This window comes from Terrapene carolina, unplaced genomic scaffold, assembly GCF_002925995.2.
Source record: "Terrapene carolina triunguis isolate 2854851 unplaced genomic scaffold, T_m_triunguis-2.0 Scaffold21, whole genome shotgun sequence".
In the NCBI taxonomy this organism is placed as follows: Eukaryota; Metazoa; Chordata; order Testudines; family Emydidae; genus Terrapene; species Terrapene triunguis.
Window position 1 is genome coordinate 35,234,491 of NW_020664372.1, and position 20,578 is coordinate 35,255,068.

Genomic DNA, 20,578 nt, shown 5'->3' on the forward strand with positions numbered 1-20,578 from the left:
GCAGCTATAAAACCACAGTCTGGAAAAAACTCACTTTGCAGAACTAATTCAAAAATTGTCTGTGCTGGGAGGGACAGAAAACCCTGTTGAGGAGGAAAGACTACCTAGAGAACTTGACTTCAATCACCTGGAAAACTGACACACTGCTGCCTCAGCAGACATCTAGTCTGATCCGGGATACTGCTGGCTCTGCACTGTGCTTTGAAAGAGTCTTCAAAGAAGACAGCTGGCACAAGATGGAGCAGGATGCCGTGCCAACTATCTACAGTGTAGTATTTCAGTTTATCGCTCATTCCTTTGAAATACCAACCTCAAAATAAAACACTTCATCAAACTGCGGATTGTTTGTCTTCTTTTTAACTTTAGTCTTTTTGGCTTCAGATCTGCATGGACATAAAGAAAAGTGAATATTAGCAGAAGTGTCTGGTCCTAATGAGCAATTACCAGAACGCAGAAGTAGCCTATTTGCTTTGATTTGTTTTATAAATTCCACACAGCATGCAATGAGGCACACCTCTTTATGGGGGAGAATATCGCATGCACACGGATTTCATAAATCAATTAAGTATCCACAGTTGTTATCCACATACTGAAATATGAGCTCTTGGGCCCCAATGCTGTAAGTTGTTCTGCCCAAGAACAATTATTGGGCAATTATTAGACAATGGAAAGGACTAAGCTGCATGCTTCTGAAGACAGGAAGCAAAAGAAAACTGATGGCTGATAGACAGTGTTGTTTGCCTTCAGTTCCCTAGCAAGTGGAATCATAACAGTTCAGTTATACAGTTTAACGGGATTTTTTTTTTTGGAGGGGCGGGGGAAGAGGCATATTTAAGACAGTCAAGACTGATGAGCCAGCCAAACCTCATTCCAACTATAATTTCAGTAATACTCAACTGGCGTCATTTAAAAAGATTTCACTTATCAAATACAGTAGTTAAAAACAAATACTGAATAATATAACCCAAATACAGTACCACCTGTGATGGGCACAATAAGATACCTGATCAGAGAATAAGAAGATGGACCAATCAACCTTCAAAGACTGCTCCGCATCTGAGACAATGATTTGTCAAGAATGTCTCTCATTCATAGCACTCCCCCACCCTTCCAAGTTCCATTGTAAAATACTATGAAGTATCTGTGTCATGAGTTTGAGGTCACCCAGAATAAGAACTTGTGAGATGATTCCCCTGATAAGCAGGAGCACAAATTGCCACTGACATGTTGAATAATATAAAAAATTGAATAATGGAATGTGCAAATTTAACCTCAAATTTAACATGACTATGTTTACAGTTAGGCTGAACAAGACTGGTGCAGAATAAATAATTCAATAGACGATATTGTGTAAGACCCGTTCTGCAGTTTTATTCATTCTGGCGGATCGTTATACCCACAGAGATTAAATTACAGGATCGAGCTGTGCATAGCACTTTCCAAACGTATTAAGGAGCTGAACTACATAACTGAGAAGACCCCAAATGTTCAATTTCATATTGGAATAAAGCACAAGTAAAAAGCTGTTATGTATTCATTTCCCCTCTCTTCCCCTCCCCACTACTGCAAAATGGACAAGCAATTTGGTTGAATACTGACCTCCAACTGCCAAGTGAGAAGCTACACAAGTTAAGCTTGACCACAAATTATATACTTTTTAACGTTCAAAGCTTTAAAAGAAGCAAAACTGCAATAAGCCTCAAGCTACTTATAGTTGATTATATTATATTATATAAATAAAGTAGCAATGGCCAAATAAATCCTCTATCGATTTTAGAATGCAGATTTCTAATAAATAAAAACCCAAACCATCTGTTATGAAGCCTTACAAAATGGAAGCTCTTCAGTTTTCAATACTTGCCTGTATGGTCCTGCTAAGGTAACTGTGGCATAGGGATCACATTGTCCATTCACTATTGGGAGGCCTTTGCATTCTAGAACTCTGAAAGAAGAACAAAAAAGAACCAGACAAAATAAGAGGAGCTTGAAGGCAGGGCCGGCTCTAGGCACCAGCCCTCCAAGCATGTGCTTGGGGCGGCACTTTCAAAGAGGCGGCACTCCAGCCCTTTTTTTTTTTTTTTTGCGGTGAGCTGCGGTGGGGCGGGGCAGGGGAGGGCTGCAGGAAGTAACCCGCAGGGGGGGGAGAGGAAACCGCTCCCCCCCCAGCTCACCTCTGCTCCACTGCCGCCTGCTCCTCCGGGCGCGCCGCCGCTCCGCTTCTCCCCGCTCCCTCCCAGGCTTGCCGCGCGAATCAGCTGTTTTGCGGCAAGACTGGGAGGGAGGGGGAAGAAGCAGAGCGGCGGTGGCAGGCTCAGGGGAGCAGGCGGAGTGGAGGTGAGCTGCGGCGGTGGGGGGCGTGGGGAGGGCCACAGGAAGTAACGGGGGATAGAGGAACCGCTCCCCCCCAGCTTACCTCCACCTCCTCCCCCGAGCACACCCCCGCTCCGCTTCAGCCCTTGCCTGGGAGGGAGGGGTAGGAGGGGAAATGCAGCGCGCCCTGGGGAGGAGGCAGGGCTGGGGATTTGGGGAAGGGGTTGAAATGGGGTGGGGAAGAGGCGGAGCCGGGGGGCGCCAGAAATGTTTTTTGCTTGGGGCAGCAAAAAACTTGGAGCCGGCCCTGCTTGAAGGAACAACAAAAGTTAGTGTCTTCTCATTTTCAGAATGCTCCTTATTAAGGGATACAAATGGTGCTAGCATGAACCTGTATCCTTTTTTTGTCTTAGACCAAAAAATTGTTTCCCAGTTTAAAGTAATACCATCATTAAGGTCAGAAGCCAACATTAAACTACAGAAGAGTCTTAATTTGAAGGTCTCTTACAACACCCGAAATATCAGTAACAATCAACAGTTTATGAAAGTAGCTACTATAGATATGGAGGACACAGCGACATTCATATGAGAGTTCATATCAATCACTGTTTACTTGTACATGTAAAAAAAATACTGTTTAAGATGAGAAAAGACTGCAGAAAGATCCTGGTATCAGACAAATAGTTTCACAGTGTTACACGCACAAAAGCTATGTGCTTTAACAAAATTTAATATGCCAGAATACATAGCCAATCATGACAAACCCATCTTTTCCCAAACCAGTAAAACATCCTAACAACAAAACTCAGAAAGAATGAACAAACATGATTTTCAGTTCTGCTTTCAAGAAGTTAGTGATGTGATACCAAAGGGACAGAATGCAACTAGAATGGTTGAGTCACCCTGCTCTGACTTCCTCCAAGCAAGGAATCTTTTAAGATGAAAAATCTACAGCTCTAACTTCCATGTTCCCACCCCACGCAAAGTGGGAACTAATAGTGTAGTTTCAGGTTTCACAATTTAAAAAGCTCTCAAGGAATGTAGCACTTATTGGTAAAAAAGGCAAAACAGCCTCTAGGATTCTCCATTCTGAAACAAGTTCCTTTTTGAGTAGGTGAGTTTGTTGATTTTTGGGGGGGGGGAGACTAGGAATAAATCTAGAAAGTGAAGTGATGAGAGATGGGTGTGCTGAGGAAGCTCATGTTTGAAATGCATAGAGAAGAGAGAGGCAAAAAGCAGGAGTTTGATCCATTTAAAAGTACTCCCTTCCCTTTGCAACTGGGTCAAATTACACTCTACCATGTGTCAATACATAATCCTGGGTTTACTATAGTTTTGGAATTTAAATTTATCTACGTGGTTTTTGTTTACGGTGTAAGTGTTGTTTATATTTATTTATAACTTTTGTTTGCAATACGAGTATTATGGGTTATATTCTCTAGTCATCTGTGCAACGGAGAATCTTGTGCATACACACGACTCTCCATCGCACAGATGACTACAGCAGCATAATCTACAGTAGTTGGTGAAGTGGAGAGGGAAGATGGTAGGTTAAATAGATGTCATTTCCAGTTGAGGGAAGATGCAATTTTTATAAATGAACATGTGTTTTCACACTGCAACTTGGCAAACATTGTATCAGTTCTAATGAAATTGTGTAGTACACTGATGCTGCTTTAGTCAATGAAAATCTCTAAGGACTGGTCTACATGGGAAAGTTATATGTTATATATATATATATATATATAAAAGATATCAATGTAAACTGATATGGTTATACACCTCTACCCCGATATAACGCGACCCGATATAACACGAATTCGGATATAACGCAGTAAAGCAGCGGTTCTGGGGGGGCGGGGCTGTGCGCTCTGGCGGATCAAAGCAAGTTCGATATAACGCGGTTTCATCTATAACACGGTAAGATTTTTGGGCTCCCGAGGACAGAGTTATATAGGGTTAGAGGTGTACTGATAAAATTCCCTATGTGGACACACACTTATTCTGGAATAAGAGTGTAAGAACATAAGAACGGCCATACTGGGTCAGGCCAAAAGGTCCATCTAGCCCAGTATTCGGTCTTCCGACAGTGGCTAATGCCAGATGCTTAAGAGGGAATGAACAGAACAGGTAATCATCAAGTGATCCATCCTCTGTCGCCCATTCCCAGCTTCTGGCAAACAGAGCTAGGGACACCATCCCTGCCCATCCTGGCTAATAGCCATTGATGGAACTAGATAAGTTCATGGAGGATAGGTCCTTTCTGAACTCTGTTATAGTCTTGGCCTTCATAACATCCTCTGGCAAAGAATTCCACAGGTTGACTGTGCGTTGTGTAAAGAAATATTTCCTTTTGTTTGTTTTTAACCTGCTACCTATTAATTTCATTTGGTGACCTCTAGTTCTTGTGTTATGAGAAGGAGTAAATAACACTTCCTTATTTACTTTCTGCACACCAGTCATGATTTTAAAGACCTCTATCATATCCCTCTTAATTGGCCGACTCTTTTCCAAACTGAAAAGTCCCAGTCTTATTAATCTCTCCTCATATGGAAGTTGTTCCATACCTCTAATCACTTTTTTGCCCTTTTCTGAACCTTTTCCAATTCTAATATATCTTTTTTGAGATGGGGCGACCACATCTGCACACAATATTGAAGATGAGGGCATAATATGGAATTATATAGAGGCAATATGATATTTTCCGTCTTATCTATCCGTTTCTTAATGATTCCCAACATTCTGTTTGCTTTTTTGACTGCCTCTGCACATTGAGTGGATGTTTTCAGAGAACTATCCACAATGACTCCAAGATCTCTTTCTTGAGTGGTAACAGCTAATTCAGACCCCATCATTTTATATGTATAGTTGGGATTACGTTTTCTAATGTGCATCTAATTTGCATTAATCAACATTGAATTTCATCTGCCATTTTGTTGCCCAGCCACCCAATTTTGAGAGATCCCTTTGTAAATCTTTGCAATCTGCTTTGGACTTAACTATCTTGAGTAGTTTTGTATCATCTGCAAATTTTGACACCTCACTGTTTACCCTTTTATTCCAGATCATTTATGAATACGTTGCGTTTAAACTAAACACAAAAAAGGACCACTTACTGCAGAATAAAAATGTCCACACAGGGAGTTATACCAGTTTAACTATACTGGTATAATTATACCAGTATAACAGAAAACTTTCCCATGTAGACAAACCCTAGGTACAGGCGCCAGCTTCTAATTTTCCCCGGGGATGTTCAACCCCCCTCAGCTCCAGAACCCGCCCCCACTCTAACCCTTCCTTTAAACCCTCACCCCCGCCCTGCCTCTTTCCGCCCCTTCCCCTCCCCCTCACAGTGCCTCCTGCACGCCACGGAACAGCTGTTCCGCAGCCTTCAGGAGGCGCTGGGAGGGTGGGTGGAGGAGTTGATTGGCGGGGCTGCCGGCAGGTGGAAGTGGGGGGGAGGAGCTTGGCTGCTGGTGGGTGCTAAGCACCCACTAATTTTGGAGCACCCATGGAGTCGTGCCTATGACCCTAAGCCCTTCTGGGCAGGACTGTCTTTTTGTTTGCATTGTAAGATACCCAATATACTTTATTCTTACTATTTTTCCAACACCTCAATGTACAGTTTACTATTGTACAAAAATAATGCTAAGTTTGTGACAATTAATAAAAGAAAATTCAAAGTTACAGCTAATGTTCTTTAACTTTATCCACAAGCGTAGGAATTTGGAACATATGGTATATAATGTCACATGCTGTTTTACTGCAGAATTCCTGTAAAAGTGTAATATAAAGATATAGAGAGAGAGTTGGTCTTAATTTAAACAACCCAGCAAAAATGAGGAAATTTTTCAAATCTTAATGTTATTAAATAACAATTCCCATGGAAGGACAAATTTCATATTTTGAACCAAAGCCAGACACAGTACAGTTTTTAAAATACCAAATCAAACCTTAAAATATTTACTCCTAGGCAAAATCTTTATATGGTTCTGAATACTCTGGCGAAACTGAAGTTCAAGATCAACAGAAGCAGACACCTGGCCTAGAAGGAGACACCTGCTGGTTTTATTTCTGCTCTGCGCTATGACCCTTTTACATATGCACCTTCTGTATAGACAAGAGACTTAAGAAGTCCTCTACAGGTCTGGCTTAGCAGCCTGCTGACACCCCAGAGTGCTGCCATATAGGAGCTGAATTCGAGCCACAAATTCTGCGCTGAGCAAGTTGGAACTGGAAGACTCCTCTTACCCCCACAAATCAGAGAGCATGCGGAGTGGTTCCTCCAGTCTAAAGGAAGTAGAAATAGGGGTGCAGGTTTGGTTTTAGCAGGCTTAAAATAATTCCAATCACCTACAGCAAGTTCTACTTTTTAAATTCGAATAGCACAGATATTACTAAAAGTGTGACCAAACCACATTCCTAATTGAACTGAACAATTATTAAGGGGAGAAAAGCCTACTCCAACTCAAAACTATGTACCAATGACAAACACATGCCCACTCTGCTTTCCCTTAAGGATGGCCAAGAAAATGAAACGCCATCTCAAGAGGTTTATCTCAGGGAGCAGATTTTCCACTGTTCATGAATGGATCATTTCCAATCCAGCTCTCCTGCAATACAGGATGAAATATCAGAAGTCTAAGATGAAAGCACACCCGTGGGCGTATAGAATATTCTGCCCCTTTTAGTAGGAGTACTTCTTCTAAAAACCATGAAGGCAGAGCACCAAGAGGTACTTGAACAGTCAAGATGAGTTTGAATTCAAGTGTAAATGTTCTGTTTCTTTTGTGTGTGCAGAGGGAATGAGAAAAGCAAAAACAACCTTGAAAGAAACAATATGTAGAAAAACAGGAAACAGATGCTGACATAAGCTGCTCCAATGCCTCTCAGGTAATTTAAAAGCAGTTAACATCTAAGGACAGAGAAAGTATGCAACAGACTCGAGTTTCTGATTTGAAGGAGGGGAAAGGAAGCTTGAAGCGAAGCTAATTGTTGCTCCCACATTTTGTTGAGCACCAGTGAGAGACGCAATAAAATCCAGCAACGCACAACAGGGTTTAATTCACAGCTTTAGTGCAAGCTCACCAGCTGTGAAAAAATGTTGTAACTGCAGAACTACTTTGAATTATGGGCCTCTTTCTTTTGTCACAGGGAAGTTGTCAGGTAAATGAACAATCCCACCTCTGCCCGTTGCTGTAATCCACAAGCAGCAAAGGTGTTAGAATGAATAGCTGCAACTTTGTTCTAACAATCACATGAAGATCGGATTCTGCTGGATAAAACATACCTGTCTAAAAACTACACAGAACACCCATTCACTTCTTCTATAAGGGAATGATGGTGGCTGGGCACCAACTTTAAAAAAAAAAATCAGTCAAAAATGAAGTGCTTTTACTTTATTTGCAAAATTAACATTAACATTACTTATGAGTGCTAGATTAATGAACGGAAATGACAAGTTAAGCAAGGTATTTGTACCCAACACAAGTTGTGTGACTAAAGAGACCCAAACACAAAATGTCTGGCTGCTGCTGCTAGAACCTTTCCAGTCCAGCTGATAGTTACTGATCATTGTTAGAGTCTATAGCTCAGCTGATAGTGACAGAGCTACCCCTTGCAACTACAGAAGTTGGGCTAGAGTGGAGTTATTGGTGGGCCATGTGAGAAAACTCTTAATGCAGCTGCCTCACTATTTTCTGCTTGTGGTTTATAAAATTAGCAGGTTTCAAAGAACAAGAACAAAATGATTTCAGCTTTCAGTGTGGTTCATAACCTAAACCGTTGCAAGGGCAAATTCCCTGAAGAAAAACACACACACACTTTAGAAATAGTCCCTGTTCTTTACACTGAGCGATACTAAAATGCATGGGGATGGGAAGGTAAAGGAAGGATAAACATTTCTGAACAGAAGACAAAATAGCTCACATTTGACAACATTAATATTTCTGCTGCGTGTGGGCTTCCAACCATGAGGTGTAATCACTACCAACTGCCAACATAATAGTGAATGGTGCTGCTTATATAGAGTTTCCCTATGCAGTGAATCATTCAGCAGAGCTACAGAAGGCAGGTTAATCCAAGCATGTAGACTCCCCATCCCTTCCTTAAAGGAGAATCAATTATTTGAAAATGACATACCTTTCTCATTATTCAAGGGTGCATGTTGTGTGGGTACATGTGTGTGAAGGAAAAGAAAGAGCAATATTCATAAAGTAGTTCCAGTTTGAGACATTGGGTGAAATCCTGGCTCCATTCAAGTCAATAGCCAAACTTCCCTTGACTTGAGTGGGGACAAAATTTCACCCACTATTTTAAATGTGCACTATCTTAGCAGGGAAAGGGCTGCACAGTATTCCTTGTTTCCTTCACAAAGTTTTCCATATGAACATCTGGGAGCCTCGGGACACTGAGCTTTTACACACAGAATGCATAATATCTTCAATGGCATGGCATGTCAACCTGGTTTCAACTTTTGGCTTACTAGTGAAGTACAGCCAGATGACCTAGGCAAATACTAAAGGCAATTATTCTGATTTTTCTCCTAAAAAACCCTAAAAATTCCATATTAAAAAAAAAAACAGGAGAGAAATCGGGAAATGCCAATGCTAACATTACAAGCCAGCTTTAACTTTGCCCTCCTTGTTTGTGTGCATTATGACCTAAATTCAGCAAAGTCCTTTACCATGTGCCTAACTTTAAGTGAAATTTTACAGTGCTACAGGACAATATAATCGTTGGGAATCATTAAGAAAGGGATAGATAAGATGACATAAAATATTATATTGCCTCTATATAAATCCATGGTACGCCCACATCTTGAATATTACGTGCAGATGTTGTTGCCCCATCTCAAAAAAGATATATTGGAATTGGAAAAGGTTCAGAAAAGGGCAACAAAAATGATTAGGGGTATGGAATGGCTTCGATATGAGGAGAGATTAATAAGACTGGGACTTTTCAGTTTGGAAAAGAGACGACTAAGGGGGAATATGACAGAGGTCTATAAAATCATGACTGGTGTGGAGAAAGTAAATAAGGAAGTGTTATTTACTCCTTCTCATAACACAAGAACTAGGGGCCACCAAATGAAATTAATGGGCAGCAGGTTTAAAACAAACAAAAGGAAGTATTTTTTCACACTGTGCACAGTCTGAGGAACTCCTTGCCAGAGGATGTTGTGAAGGCCAAGACTATAACAGGGTTCAAAAAAGAACTAGATAAATTCATGGAGGATAGGTCCATCAATGGCTATTAGCCAGGATGGGCAGGGATGGTGTCCCTAGCCTCTGTTTGCAAGAAGCTGGGAATGGGTGACGGGGGATGGATCACTTGATGATTACCTGTTCTGTTCATTCCCTCTGGGGCACCTGGCATTGGCCACTGTCAGAGGACAGGATACTGGGCTAGATGGATCTTTGATCTGACCCACTATGGCTGTTCTTATGTTCTTAATACACAAAGACAGGGTGACCATATTTCCCGATGCAGAATACGGGACACCTGGTAAAATTACTCGTATTCAAGTGACTTCAATGGCAATCAATCAGAACTATGTAGTACAAACGTTCAAATTAACATCAAGTTGACTGAGCCCCTGTTAAGAAATTCTGAGTAGTTAGATCCTTTTTATTTACCTTCTTATCTTTAAGGCTTTAGGGTTCACAGGGGAGAGGTGACACACACACCCTCCCCCCCCCATGGAGAGAGGTGACACACACACCTGGGGGCTGCTGTGGAGCCTGCAGGTCTGGGGTGCGAACAGGCTAGAAATGGCTTCCCCCACCACCACTCCAGAGTTTAGATGAGCGGCAGAGAGGCTTCCCCGTGCCAGCGCTGTGTGGGGCTTTGGCACATGCAGGGCTCGGCTCCTCCTGGCCAGTGCCTCGGGCCAGAGGGTCTTGGGCTTTCCCAGGGTGCCAGCCCAGCCAGAGGCAGTGGGGGAAGGAAGGAGCATGCTGGCCAGGCTGTTGGTGAGCTGAGCGCTCCGACCAGGGGCTGATTCTCTGCACAGCGCTGGGAATGGGATGTGCCCTGCCGGGGAGATATGGAGGAGCAGCGGGGCTGCGGGGGCGAAGGGGCAAAGCAGAGAGAGGACAGCGAGAGGGGGAGCCTGTAAAGGGCAGATTGGTGGGCAGCAGAGTTGACACATAGCTGACTGCCGCCTGGCACATGCCCACACTCACCAGCCACCACAGCTCACAGCGCGCAGCCAGTGTCGGCCGGAAACGGGATGGGGGGGGTGGGGCCCTGCTGGCCAAGATCCAGCACGCGGGGGTAGGGGGCTGCGCGACAGACCAGCAGGGGGAGCAGTCCGGCCCTGCACACTGCAGCTTCAGTCAGCCACCAGCCTTGCACACCCACCCCCATCGTCAGCCAGTGGCCCCCCCCCTACTCACCGCTGGTGGGTGGGTAGCTGGCGAGCAGCAGGACCCGCCAGTACTGATTGGGGGGGGGGGGGAAACAGAAAATACGGGACAATTTGCCTGTTTTTAAGAAAAAGTCGGGATGTTTGCTGGAGGGCTTAAATACGGGACTGCCCCTTTAAAAACTGGACATCTGGTCACCCTATACAAAGACAATGCATAAAGTATAATGAATAAATAAAGTGCTAATGTAAGAGAAAAATGAGTTAAGACAAAGTTATTAGGAAAGAAGAATCAATATTACATTAAAACCACAATAACAAAATCTGAAGACATTTTTAATTAAATTAAATGCAAAAGAAAAATAACACCAACACTTGTATAAGTCTAACCTGACCCTATTTCACTGAAGAGATGTCCTCTAAAGTGGACTTTTTCCAGAGTTTCATTTTGTAAAATAAGAGTTTAAGAATTTTTGATTCACATGGATTTTTCCCCCCTCATTTTTCTGCTGCTAATAATATGAAAACCAATGAGAGAGGTCTCCACATTGTGGCTCAAAACACCAAGGTTGGCTCCTAACAACAGCTTTAGAAAGATATTTTAAAAAAATGCACATACACACAGGACCATCTGGCATGCTAAATAAAGGAAGCAGAATAAAAACTGTGTGTCAACCATACTGTTGTCGCAGGACAGGAAGTTAATTCATTAGCAGTTTAATCATTTTATGAGTCAATTATAGAAGAGCTGTAAGCTCCCTTAAAGACAAATAAGAATAAAAAGATATTCTGTAGTGTCAATATAAAAAAAATCTAGTTAAATTCTCTTAGTTGAAGACACCTCAAGGCCATTAATGAGGACACATGCAGGAACACACAGATGCTTAGTGGAATTTTAAACGTGTGCACTTAATGACCATTACATCTGCCTTGGCATCAGTACTGCATTTTATTACATGGAATAACAGTTCAAGCATGAGAGAGCAAAGAGAAATTACTGGTGAGGAGAAGGAAAGATTTTTAGAAGAAGCAGATTTTCAGAGGAGACAGAGACCCAAATGCAGGCAGCAGCATGACAGAAAGTGTAAAGCAGAGTGTGTGAAAAGAAACAAAGGGAATAGTAAGGCAAGAGGAACAGAAGCAGCATCCTGAATGAGTAGGGGAGTAGGAGGGAATAGATCTGAGATGTGAGGAGAGATGAAATTATGTAGGGCCTTGTAAGTGAAGTATTTCCAGTTGGATGTAGGAAGACAGGAAACCAGGTATTCAAGGAGTGGGTGACCTGAAAAGAGCCACTGTAGTGGCATTTGGGATAAAATGGTGTGGTTAGTGGGGAATGTGAGAAGAGAGGAGGACAGAATGGAGATGGTTATGATAAACAAGGAGAGAGATGACCAGAGAGCCCAGACTGTGGGGATAGTGGATTTGGGCAATATTAAATAGAAGGAGTGAGGGACTCTATATATGGGAGCAGAATAAAAGGAAGAATCAAAATTAAATAGAGGTTGAGAGTCTGGGAGATGGCAAAGATGATATTGCCATGGCAGGTGTCACCAGCTGGCACTGCTTCACAGAAGTCTTCTATGATCTTTTTCTTAGCTTGAGAAGAAATTATCAGTCTTTGGAAGATATACTGTGTGGTATTAGTTTGGATATAATACAAGGTTCAAGGTAGATGGAGCTGTGAGAGCAGCAGGAGAATTTGTGGTCTGGCTTGGTCTCCAACTGGAGTCAGTCCTTGAGGCAGAGTTGTTCCCTGATACTGGGTTGTTATTCCTGAAAAAAAGGATTGCCTGCAGGATGTCTGACCATGTCATGTCAGGACTGGTGTCTGTGTGCACACATAAAATAAGTTACACTTAGAATATACCCAGATTCCAGGTCACTGGTTTCTCTTTCCACTGGGAAGCCCATCTGGAAGGTCCTGGACATCCTCTACTGTTCAACAGATGGGTAACCATTATCAATATCAAAAGATGGAAGGTGAAGAGGGGTCAGGAGAACAAAATATAAGAAGCCAGTTCTGGAAAGACTGAAATTCAGTGGTGTGGGGACATCAAAGAGGAGAGGAAAGGAACAGGAGAATTTCCGGAACATGGACAGATTTGGGAATCACCCACAAAGGTGGCAGGTGAAGCCATGGGAGTGGATCAGGTTGCCAAGAGAGTAGTGAGAAAAGAAGAAGAGATGAATCTTCAAGATAGATGGAGAGGAGAGAATAAAGGAGTCACCTAAGATGACAAGAAGCAAGGCAGAACAACAAAACACAACGGAGGTAAGCAAAAATGAAAAAAGTGTTCTAAAGAAAAAAAGAGGGTTCAACTGCGAGAAAAGAACAGTAAGACAAAAGAAGCACCTTCTAGCCTTAACTAAGAGTTCTCAAATTCTGACATGGTGGGCCAAATAGGGGGCAGAACTACTCCATGCCGGTCACAGACTGGGTGTTTTAAATAAAGATCTTGATAAGTAAATAAGTAATGTGTATCTACAGACATTCCTAACTCTGGCTACAGCTGTCACAGGAAAGAGTACAGAAGATAAAGTCATCTCATCTCAGAACACATTTCTTCCAAAAGGCCAACAAACCCACAAACTGCCTGCAAATAAATGTTAATGCTTTGCGAACAGGGGCCGCTAACAGGAAGTTTTGAGAGGGAGTTTGGAAGGGGAGTGGGAAGGGGGCGAGGGACACTTGCCATTCTTTAAAACCTTTAAACTAAACTATAATCAAAACTTCTTGATTTAAACAAAAACCCTATCATTAACCTCGGTAGTTGTAGGAGAGAATGCAGGCAGAAGCCCAGCAGCAGAGTGGGTGCTATCCTGTTTATTGTGCTCAGTGTAGCATGTAAGATTACCTGCCCTCTGGGCAGGTGGCGTATGTGTGCATTCGGTGCAAGGAGCTCCTGGCCCTCAGAGACAGCGTATGGGCTTTGGAGGCCAGGGTGGTGGAACTGGAGGAGCTAAGGGAGGCAGAGAGGTATGCTGATGAGGCTTTCTGGGACACTGTAGATTTGTCCCACCCCCGGTCAGACAGCCACTGCACTGTTAAGGAGGATGAAAGGCTCAGGGAAGGAGAGCAGTCAATGGGAGCAGAGGGAAACCTTCCCATAGTTGGGACCCTCCTTCCAGATGATGTTGGGGTATCTTCTTGCACTGAGGTTACCTCTCCGGGGGAGGGAACTCCAGTCATTAGGAAAAGGCAGGTGTTAGTCATGGGAGATTCGAGCATTAGAAACATAGATAACTGGGTTTGTGATGACCGGCAGAACTGTATGGTGACTTGCCTGCCTGGTGCGAAGGTTGTGGATCTTTCGATGCATCTAAGTAGACTTATGTGTAATGCTGGGGAGCAGCCGGTGGTCATGGTACATGTAGGTACCAATGACATAGGGAAGGATAGGAGAGACGTCCTGGAGGCCAAATTTAGGCTGCTAGGAAAGAGATTAAAATCCAGGACCTCTATGGTGGCATTCTCAGAAATGCTTCCAGTTCCACATGCAGGGCCAGGTAGGCAGGCAGAGCTTCAGAGTCTCAATGCATGGATGAGACGATGGTGTAGGGAGGAGGGGTTTAGATTTATTAGGAACTGGGGAAACTTTTGGAATAGGGGGAGACTATACAGGAAGGATGGGCTCCTCCTAAACCAAAGTGGAACCAGACTGCTGGCACTAAACATTAAAAAGGTTGCAGAGCAGTTTTTAAACTAAGAGATGGGGGAAAGCCGATTGCTGCAGAGGAGCACGTGGATCGGACAGAGACTTCTCTTAGGGGAAAGTCTAATGATAGAGATTCTCTAGATTTTAGTCAGGAGGAGAAGATGGAAGAGGATAAAGTATGGGCCAGATCAGATGAGAAACATTCACATAAAAAAGAATCCGACACATCAGAAAAGAGCAGACAAATAAACAGTGACAAGTTTTTAAAGTGCTTGTACACAAATGTTAGAAGTCTAAATAAAAAGATGGGTGAACTAGAGTGACTTGTGTTAAAGGAGGATATTGATATAATTGGCATCACAGAAACCTGGTGGAGTGAGGACAATCAATGGGACACAATCATTCTGGGGTACAAAATATATTGGAAGGACAGAACAGGTCGTCCGGGAGGTGGGAGTGGCACTATATGTGAAAGAAAATGTAGAATCAAATGAAGTAAAAATCTTAAATGAATCCACATGTTCCACAGAATCTCTATGGATAGTAATTCCATGCTCTGATAAGAATATAACTGCAGGGATCTATTATCGACCATCTGACCAGGACAGTGACTATGAAATGCTAAGGGAGATTAGAGAGGCTATCAAAATAAAGAACTCAATAATAGTGGGGGATTTCAATTATCCCCATATTGACTGGGTACATGTCACCTCAGGACGAAATGCAGAGACAAAATTTCTCAATACTTTAAATGACTGCTTCTTGGAGCAGCTGGTACAGGAACCCACAAGGGGAGAGGCAATTTTTGATTTAGTCCTGAGTGGAGCGCAGGATCTGGTCCAAGAGGTAACTATAACAGGACCGCTTGGAAATAGTGACCATAATATAACAACATTTAACATTCCTGTGGTGGAAAGAACATCTCAACAGCCCAAAACTGTGGCATTTAATTTCAGAAAGGGGAACTATGCAAAAATGAGGAGGTTAGTTAAACAGAAATTAAAAGGTACAGTCACTAGAGTGAAATCTCTGCAATCTGCATGGACACTTTTCAAAGACACCATAATAGAGGCCCAACTTAAATGTATACCCCAAATTAAAAAAAACAGTAAAAGAACTAAAAAAGAGCCACCGTGTCTTAACAACCATGTAAAAGAAGCAGTGAGAGATAAAAAGGCATCTTTTAAAAAGTGGAAGTCAAATCCTAGTGAGGTAAATAGAAAGGAGCATAAACACTGCCAAATTAAGTGTAAAAATGTAATAAGAAAAGCCAAAAAGGAGTTTGAAGAACAGCTAGCCAAAAATTCAAAAGGTAATAACAAAATGTTTTTTAAGTATATCAGAAGCAGGAAGCCTGCTAAACAACCAGTGGGGCCCTTGGACGATCGAGATACAAAAGGAGCGCTTAAAGACAATAATGTCATTGCGGAGAAACTAAATGAATTCTTTGCTTCAGTCTTCACGGCTGTGGATGTTAGGGAGATTCCCAAACCTGAGCCGGCTTTTGTAGGTGACAAATCCGAGGAATTGTCACAGACTGAAGTGTCATTAGAGGAGGTTTTGGAATTAATTGATAAACTTAACAGTAACAAGTCACTGGGGCCAGATGGCATTCACCCAAGAGTTCTGAAAGAACTCAAATGTGAAGTTGCGGAACTATTAACTATGGTTTGTAACCTGTCCTTTAAATCAGCTTCTGTACCCAATGACTGGAAGATAGTTAATGTAACGCCAATATTTAAAAAGGACTCTAGAAGGGATCCCAGCAATAACAGACCGGTAAGTCTAACATCAGTACTGGGCAAATTAGTTGAAACAATAGTAAAGAATAAAATTGTCAGACACATAGCGGAACATAAATTGTTGGGCAAAAGTCAACATGGTTTCTGTAAAGGGAAATCATGTCTTACTAATCTATTAGAGTCCTTTGAAGGGGTCAACAAACATGTGGACAAGGGGGATCCAGTGGACATCATGTACTTAGATTTCCAGAAAGCCTTTGACAAGGTTCCTCACCAAAGGCTCTTACGTAAATTAAGTTGTCATGGGATAAGAGGGAAGATCCTTTCATGGATTGAGAACTGGTTAAAAGACAGGGAACAAAGGGTAGGAATAAATGGTAAATTTTCAGAATGGAGAGGGGTAACTAGTGGTGCTCCCCAAGGGTCAGTCCTAGGACCAATCCTGGAGAAAGGGGTAAACAGTGAAGTGGCAAAGTTTGCAGACAATACTAAACTGCTCAAGATAGTTAAGACCAAAGCAGACTGTGAAGAACTTCAAAAAGATCTCACAAAACTAAGTGATTGGGCAACAAAATGGCAAATGAAATTTAATGTGGATAAATGTAAAGTAATGCACATTGGAAAAAAATAACCCTAACTGTACATACAATATGATGGGGGCTAATTTAGCTACAACTAATCAGGAAAGAGATCTTGGAGTCATCGTGGATAGTTCTCTGAAGACATTCACGCAGTGTGCAGCGGCAGTCAAAAAAGCAAACAGGATGTTAGGAATCATTAACAAAGGGATAGAGAATAAGACAGAGAATATCTTATTGCCCTTATATAAATCCATGGTATGCCCACATCTTGAATACTGCGTACAGATGTGGTCTCCTCAAAAAAGATATACTGGCATTAGAAAAGGTTTAGAGAAGGACAACTAAAATGATTAGGGGTTTGGAATGGGTCCCATATGAGGAGAGATTAAGGAGGCTAGGAATTTTCAGCTTGGAAAAGAGACTAAGGGGGGATATGACAGAGGTACATAAAATCATGAGTGGTGTGGAAAAAATGAATAAGGAAAAGTTATTTACTTGTTCCAATAGTATAAGAACTAGAGGCCACCAAGTGAAATTAATGGGCAGCAGATTTAAAACAAATACAAGGAAGTTCTTCCTCACACAGCACACAGTCAACCTGTGGAACTTCTTGCCTGAGGAAGTTGTGAAGGCTAGGACTATAACAGGGTTTAAAAGAGAACTAGATAAATTCATGGAGGTTAAGTCCATTAATGGTTATTAGCCAGGATGGGTAAGGAATGGTGTCCCTAGCCTCTGTTTGTCAGAGGGTGGAGATGGATGGCAGGAGAGAGATCACTTGATCATTGCCTGTTAGGTTCACTCCCTCTGGGGCACCTGGCATTGTCCATTGTCGGCGGACAGGATACTGGGCTGTATGGACCCTTGGTCTGACCCAGTATGGCCAGTTTTATGTTCTTATGTTCTTTAGTTGACTGAAAGTTTAAAATACAAACTTCAGCTTTAAAACAAAACAAACAAAAGTTGCAGAACTACCAGGATGGAAGCTCAGCTAATTTATTTTTTCATCTCTACCTACTCCCCAAAAATCTGCACTTTCTGTGCCTATACAAGTATAAAAACAAAGTTCTTTTTAACTCCTTCTTAGGTGTATAGATATCTTACATATTTTATAAATCTTTCTTGATTTTTTCATGTAGATTCCCACTTCACATAATTTGCAAATGTAGTTAGAGGTACTGCAGCAAATACATCTATTTTAATAAAAAAAGAAAATAATTCACATTTAAGAATATAAATAAATCAATGATTATTTATATACATAGAAAACAATCAATGGTGCTTCTAAAATGCTACATAAAGTCCACAGTCTTCTGGAGACCACATCTGGTGTGTCCTGGTTCATGTAAAGCAGATGTAACTGCTAACAGTACAGAAGTGAAATACTGTGTCTTCAAAACATAAATTGAAATACATAAAACTCAAACAACTTTGGCTGCATGCATATGAGTAATTAGTAGGGCTGTCGAGCGATTAAAAAATGAATCACGATTAAGCATACTGTTAAAAAAGAATAGAATACCATTTATTTAAATATTTTTGGATGATTTCTACATTTTCAAATATATAGATTTCAATTATAACAAAATACAAAGTGTACAGTGCTCACTTTATATTTTTTTATTACAAGTATTTTCACTGTAAAAAAAGAAAATAGTATTTTTCAATTCACTTAATACAAGTACTGTAGTGCAATCTCTTTATCATGAAAGTTGAACTTAAAAATGTAGAATTATGTACAAAAAAACTTGAATCCAAAAATAAAACAATGTAAAATTTTAGAGCCTGCAAGTCCACTCAGTCCTACTTCTTGTTCAGCCAATTGCTCAGACAAACAAGTTTCTTCCTCATGGCACTATGGTAGGTGGCATCGCAAGATATTTATGTGCCAGATGCGCTAAAGATTCATATGTCCTTTCGTGCTTCAACCACCATTCCAGTGGACATGTGTCCATGCTGATGGGTTCTGCTTGATAGCCAGCCAAAGCAGTGCAGACCAACGCATGCTTGCTTTCATTATCTGAGTCAGATGCCACCAGCAGAAGGTTGATTTTCTTTTTTGGTGGTTTGGGTTCTGTAGTTTCCACATCAGAGTGTTGCTCTTAAGACTTCTGAAAGCATGCCCCCTACCTCGTCCCTCTCAGATTTTGGAAGGCATTTCAGATTCTTAAACCTTGGGGTTGAGTGCTGTAGCTATCTTTAGAAATCTCACATTGGTACCTTCTTTGCATTTTGTGAAATCTGCAGTGAAAGTGTCCTTAAAATGAACAACGTGCTGGGTCATCATCTGAGACTGATATAACACGAAATATATGGCAGAATGTGGGTAAAACGGAGCAGGGGACATACAATTCTCCCCCAAGGAGTTCAGTCACAAATTTAATTAACACATTTTTTTAACGAGTGTCATCAGCATGGAAGCATGTCCTCTGGAATGGTGGCCGAAGCATGAAGGGGCATCCAAATGTTTAGCATATCTGGCACATAAATACCTTGCAATGCCGGCTACAAAAGTACCCTGCAAATGCCTGTTCTCATTAGGGTGACCAGATAGAAAGTGTAAAAAATCAGGACGGGGGCGCGGGGTAATAGGCGCTTGTATAAGAAAAAGCCCCAAATATCAGGACTGTCCCTATAAAATCGGGACATCTGGTCACCCTAGTTCTCACTTTGTGGTGACATTGTAAATAAGAAGAGGGCAACAAATGCAAACAAGCTTGTTCCTCTTAGTGATTGACTGAACAGAAGTAGGCCTGGGTGGACTTGTAGGCTCTGAAGTTTTACATTGTTTTGTTTTTGAGTGCAGTTATGTAACAAAACAAAACAAACAAATAAAACCCTACAACTGTAAATTGCACTTTCACAACAAAGAGATTGCACTACAATATGAGGTGAATTGAAAAATACTATTTATTTTATCATTTTTACAGTGCAAATATTTGTAATAAAAATAATATACAATTTGATTTCAATTACAACACAGAATACAATATATGTGAAAATGTAGAAAAAACACATCCAAAATATTTAGTACATTTCAATTGGTATTCTATTGTTTAATGGTGCAATTAAAACTGTGATTAATCACGATTAATTTTTTAAATTGCGATTAATTTTTGAGTTAATTGCATGAGTTAACTGTGATTGACAGCCCTAGTAATTAGCGAGACACTGATCTTGATTAACAACTTTGTATTATTAAAGGGGTCTGATCTCTAGTTAGATGCAATACTTTCATTAATGCATGCAAATTGAACTGATTCATCAGCAATACTTAAAGCTGATGACAATAACAACCTACTACGTTTTATGACTTCTCAGAGTAATGCAGGCAAACTATATAACACTTGCCCATTCTCCTCTCAAAACTAATACAACGTGTGTCAAAGTTGACACAAAAAAGGGATTTTATGCCTTCTTAATGAGAAAGTAACCCAAAAAGGCCCCCAGAAACACACCTCCTTGTTATAAAACAATATGCTGCAACTCAGCAGGTAATTAATGAGAGAATTTCAGGATGACTCAACCCTACATTACAGACTGGGATTGTTAGAAACTGTATTAAAAAACAAAACAAAACAAAACAAACAAAAAACCCACCCAAAATGTAGCAAATCAGGAAAATACCATTGTAATTGACATTCAACAATATAATCCCAGGTACCCATTCTCTTGAAAGTAGATAGCAGATCTGTAATAACATTAGGAAAGTAAAAAATAATAATAATAATAATAATAAAAAGTAACCCATAGTTTAGTGGACTGAGTTAATGCACAAAAACCAGGAAGTGAAATTGCGCAATCTTCTTTCACTGCTCTGACAGTTCAAAGTGAATCAGGTTTGTAAAGTTCTGTTTAATTCACAGTATTCATAGGACCAGAAGTAAGACTTTCCTTCCAAACAAGAACACCACACAG

At 41.2% G+C, this 20,578-nt stretch overlaps 1 protein-coding gene across 2 annotated transcripts in view; it reads right to left on the reverse strand.

The window, feature by feature from the left end:
* The window catches only part of RASA3 (RAS p21 protein activator 3), a 248,415-nt gene that overhangs the window by 35,432 nt on the left and 192,405 nt on the right, over positions 1–20,578 (reverse strand). For both annotated transcript variants that reach the window (XM_026647661.1, XM_026647655.1), the window contains exons 6-7: positions 1,862–1,942; positions 311–383 (exon numbers count right to left, since the gene is read on the reverse strand). In XM_026647661.1, the coding sequence (XP_026503446.1) occupies positions 311–383; positions 1,862–1,942 (154 nt within the window). The remainder of the gene's footprint in view (positions 1–310; positions 384–1,861; positions 1,943–20,578) is intronic.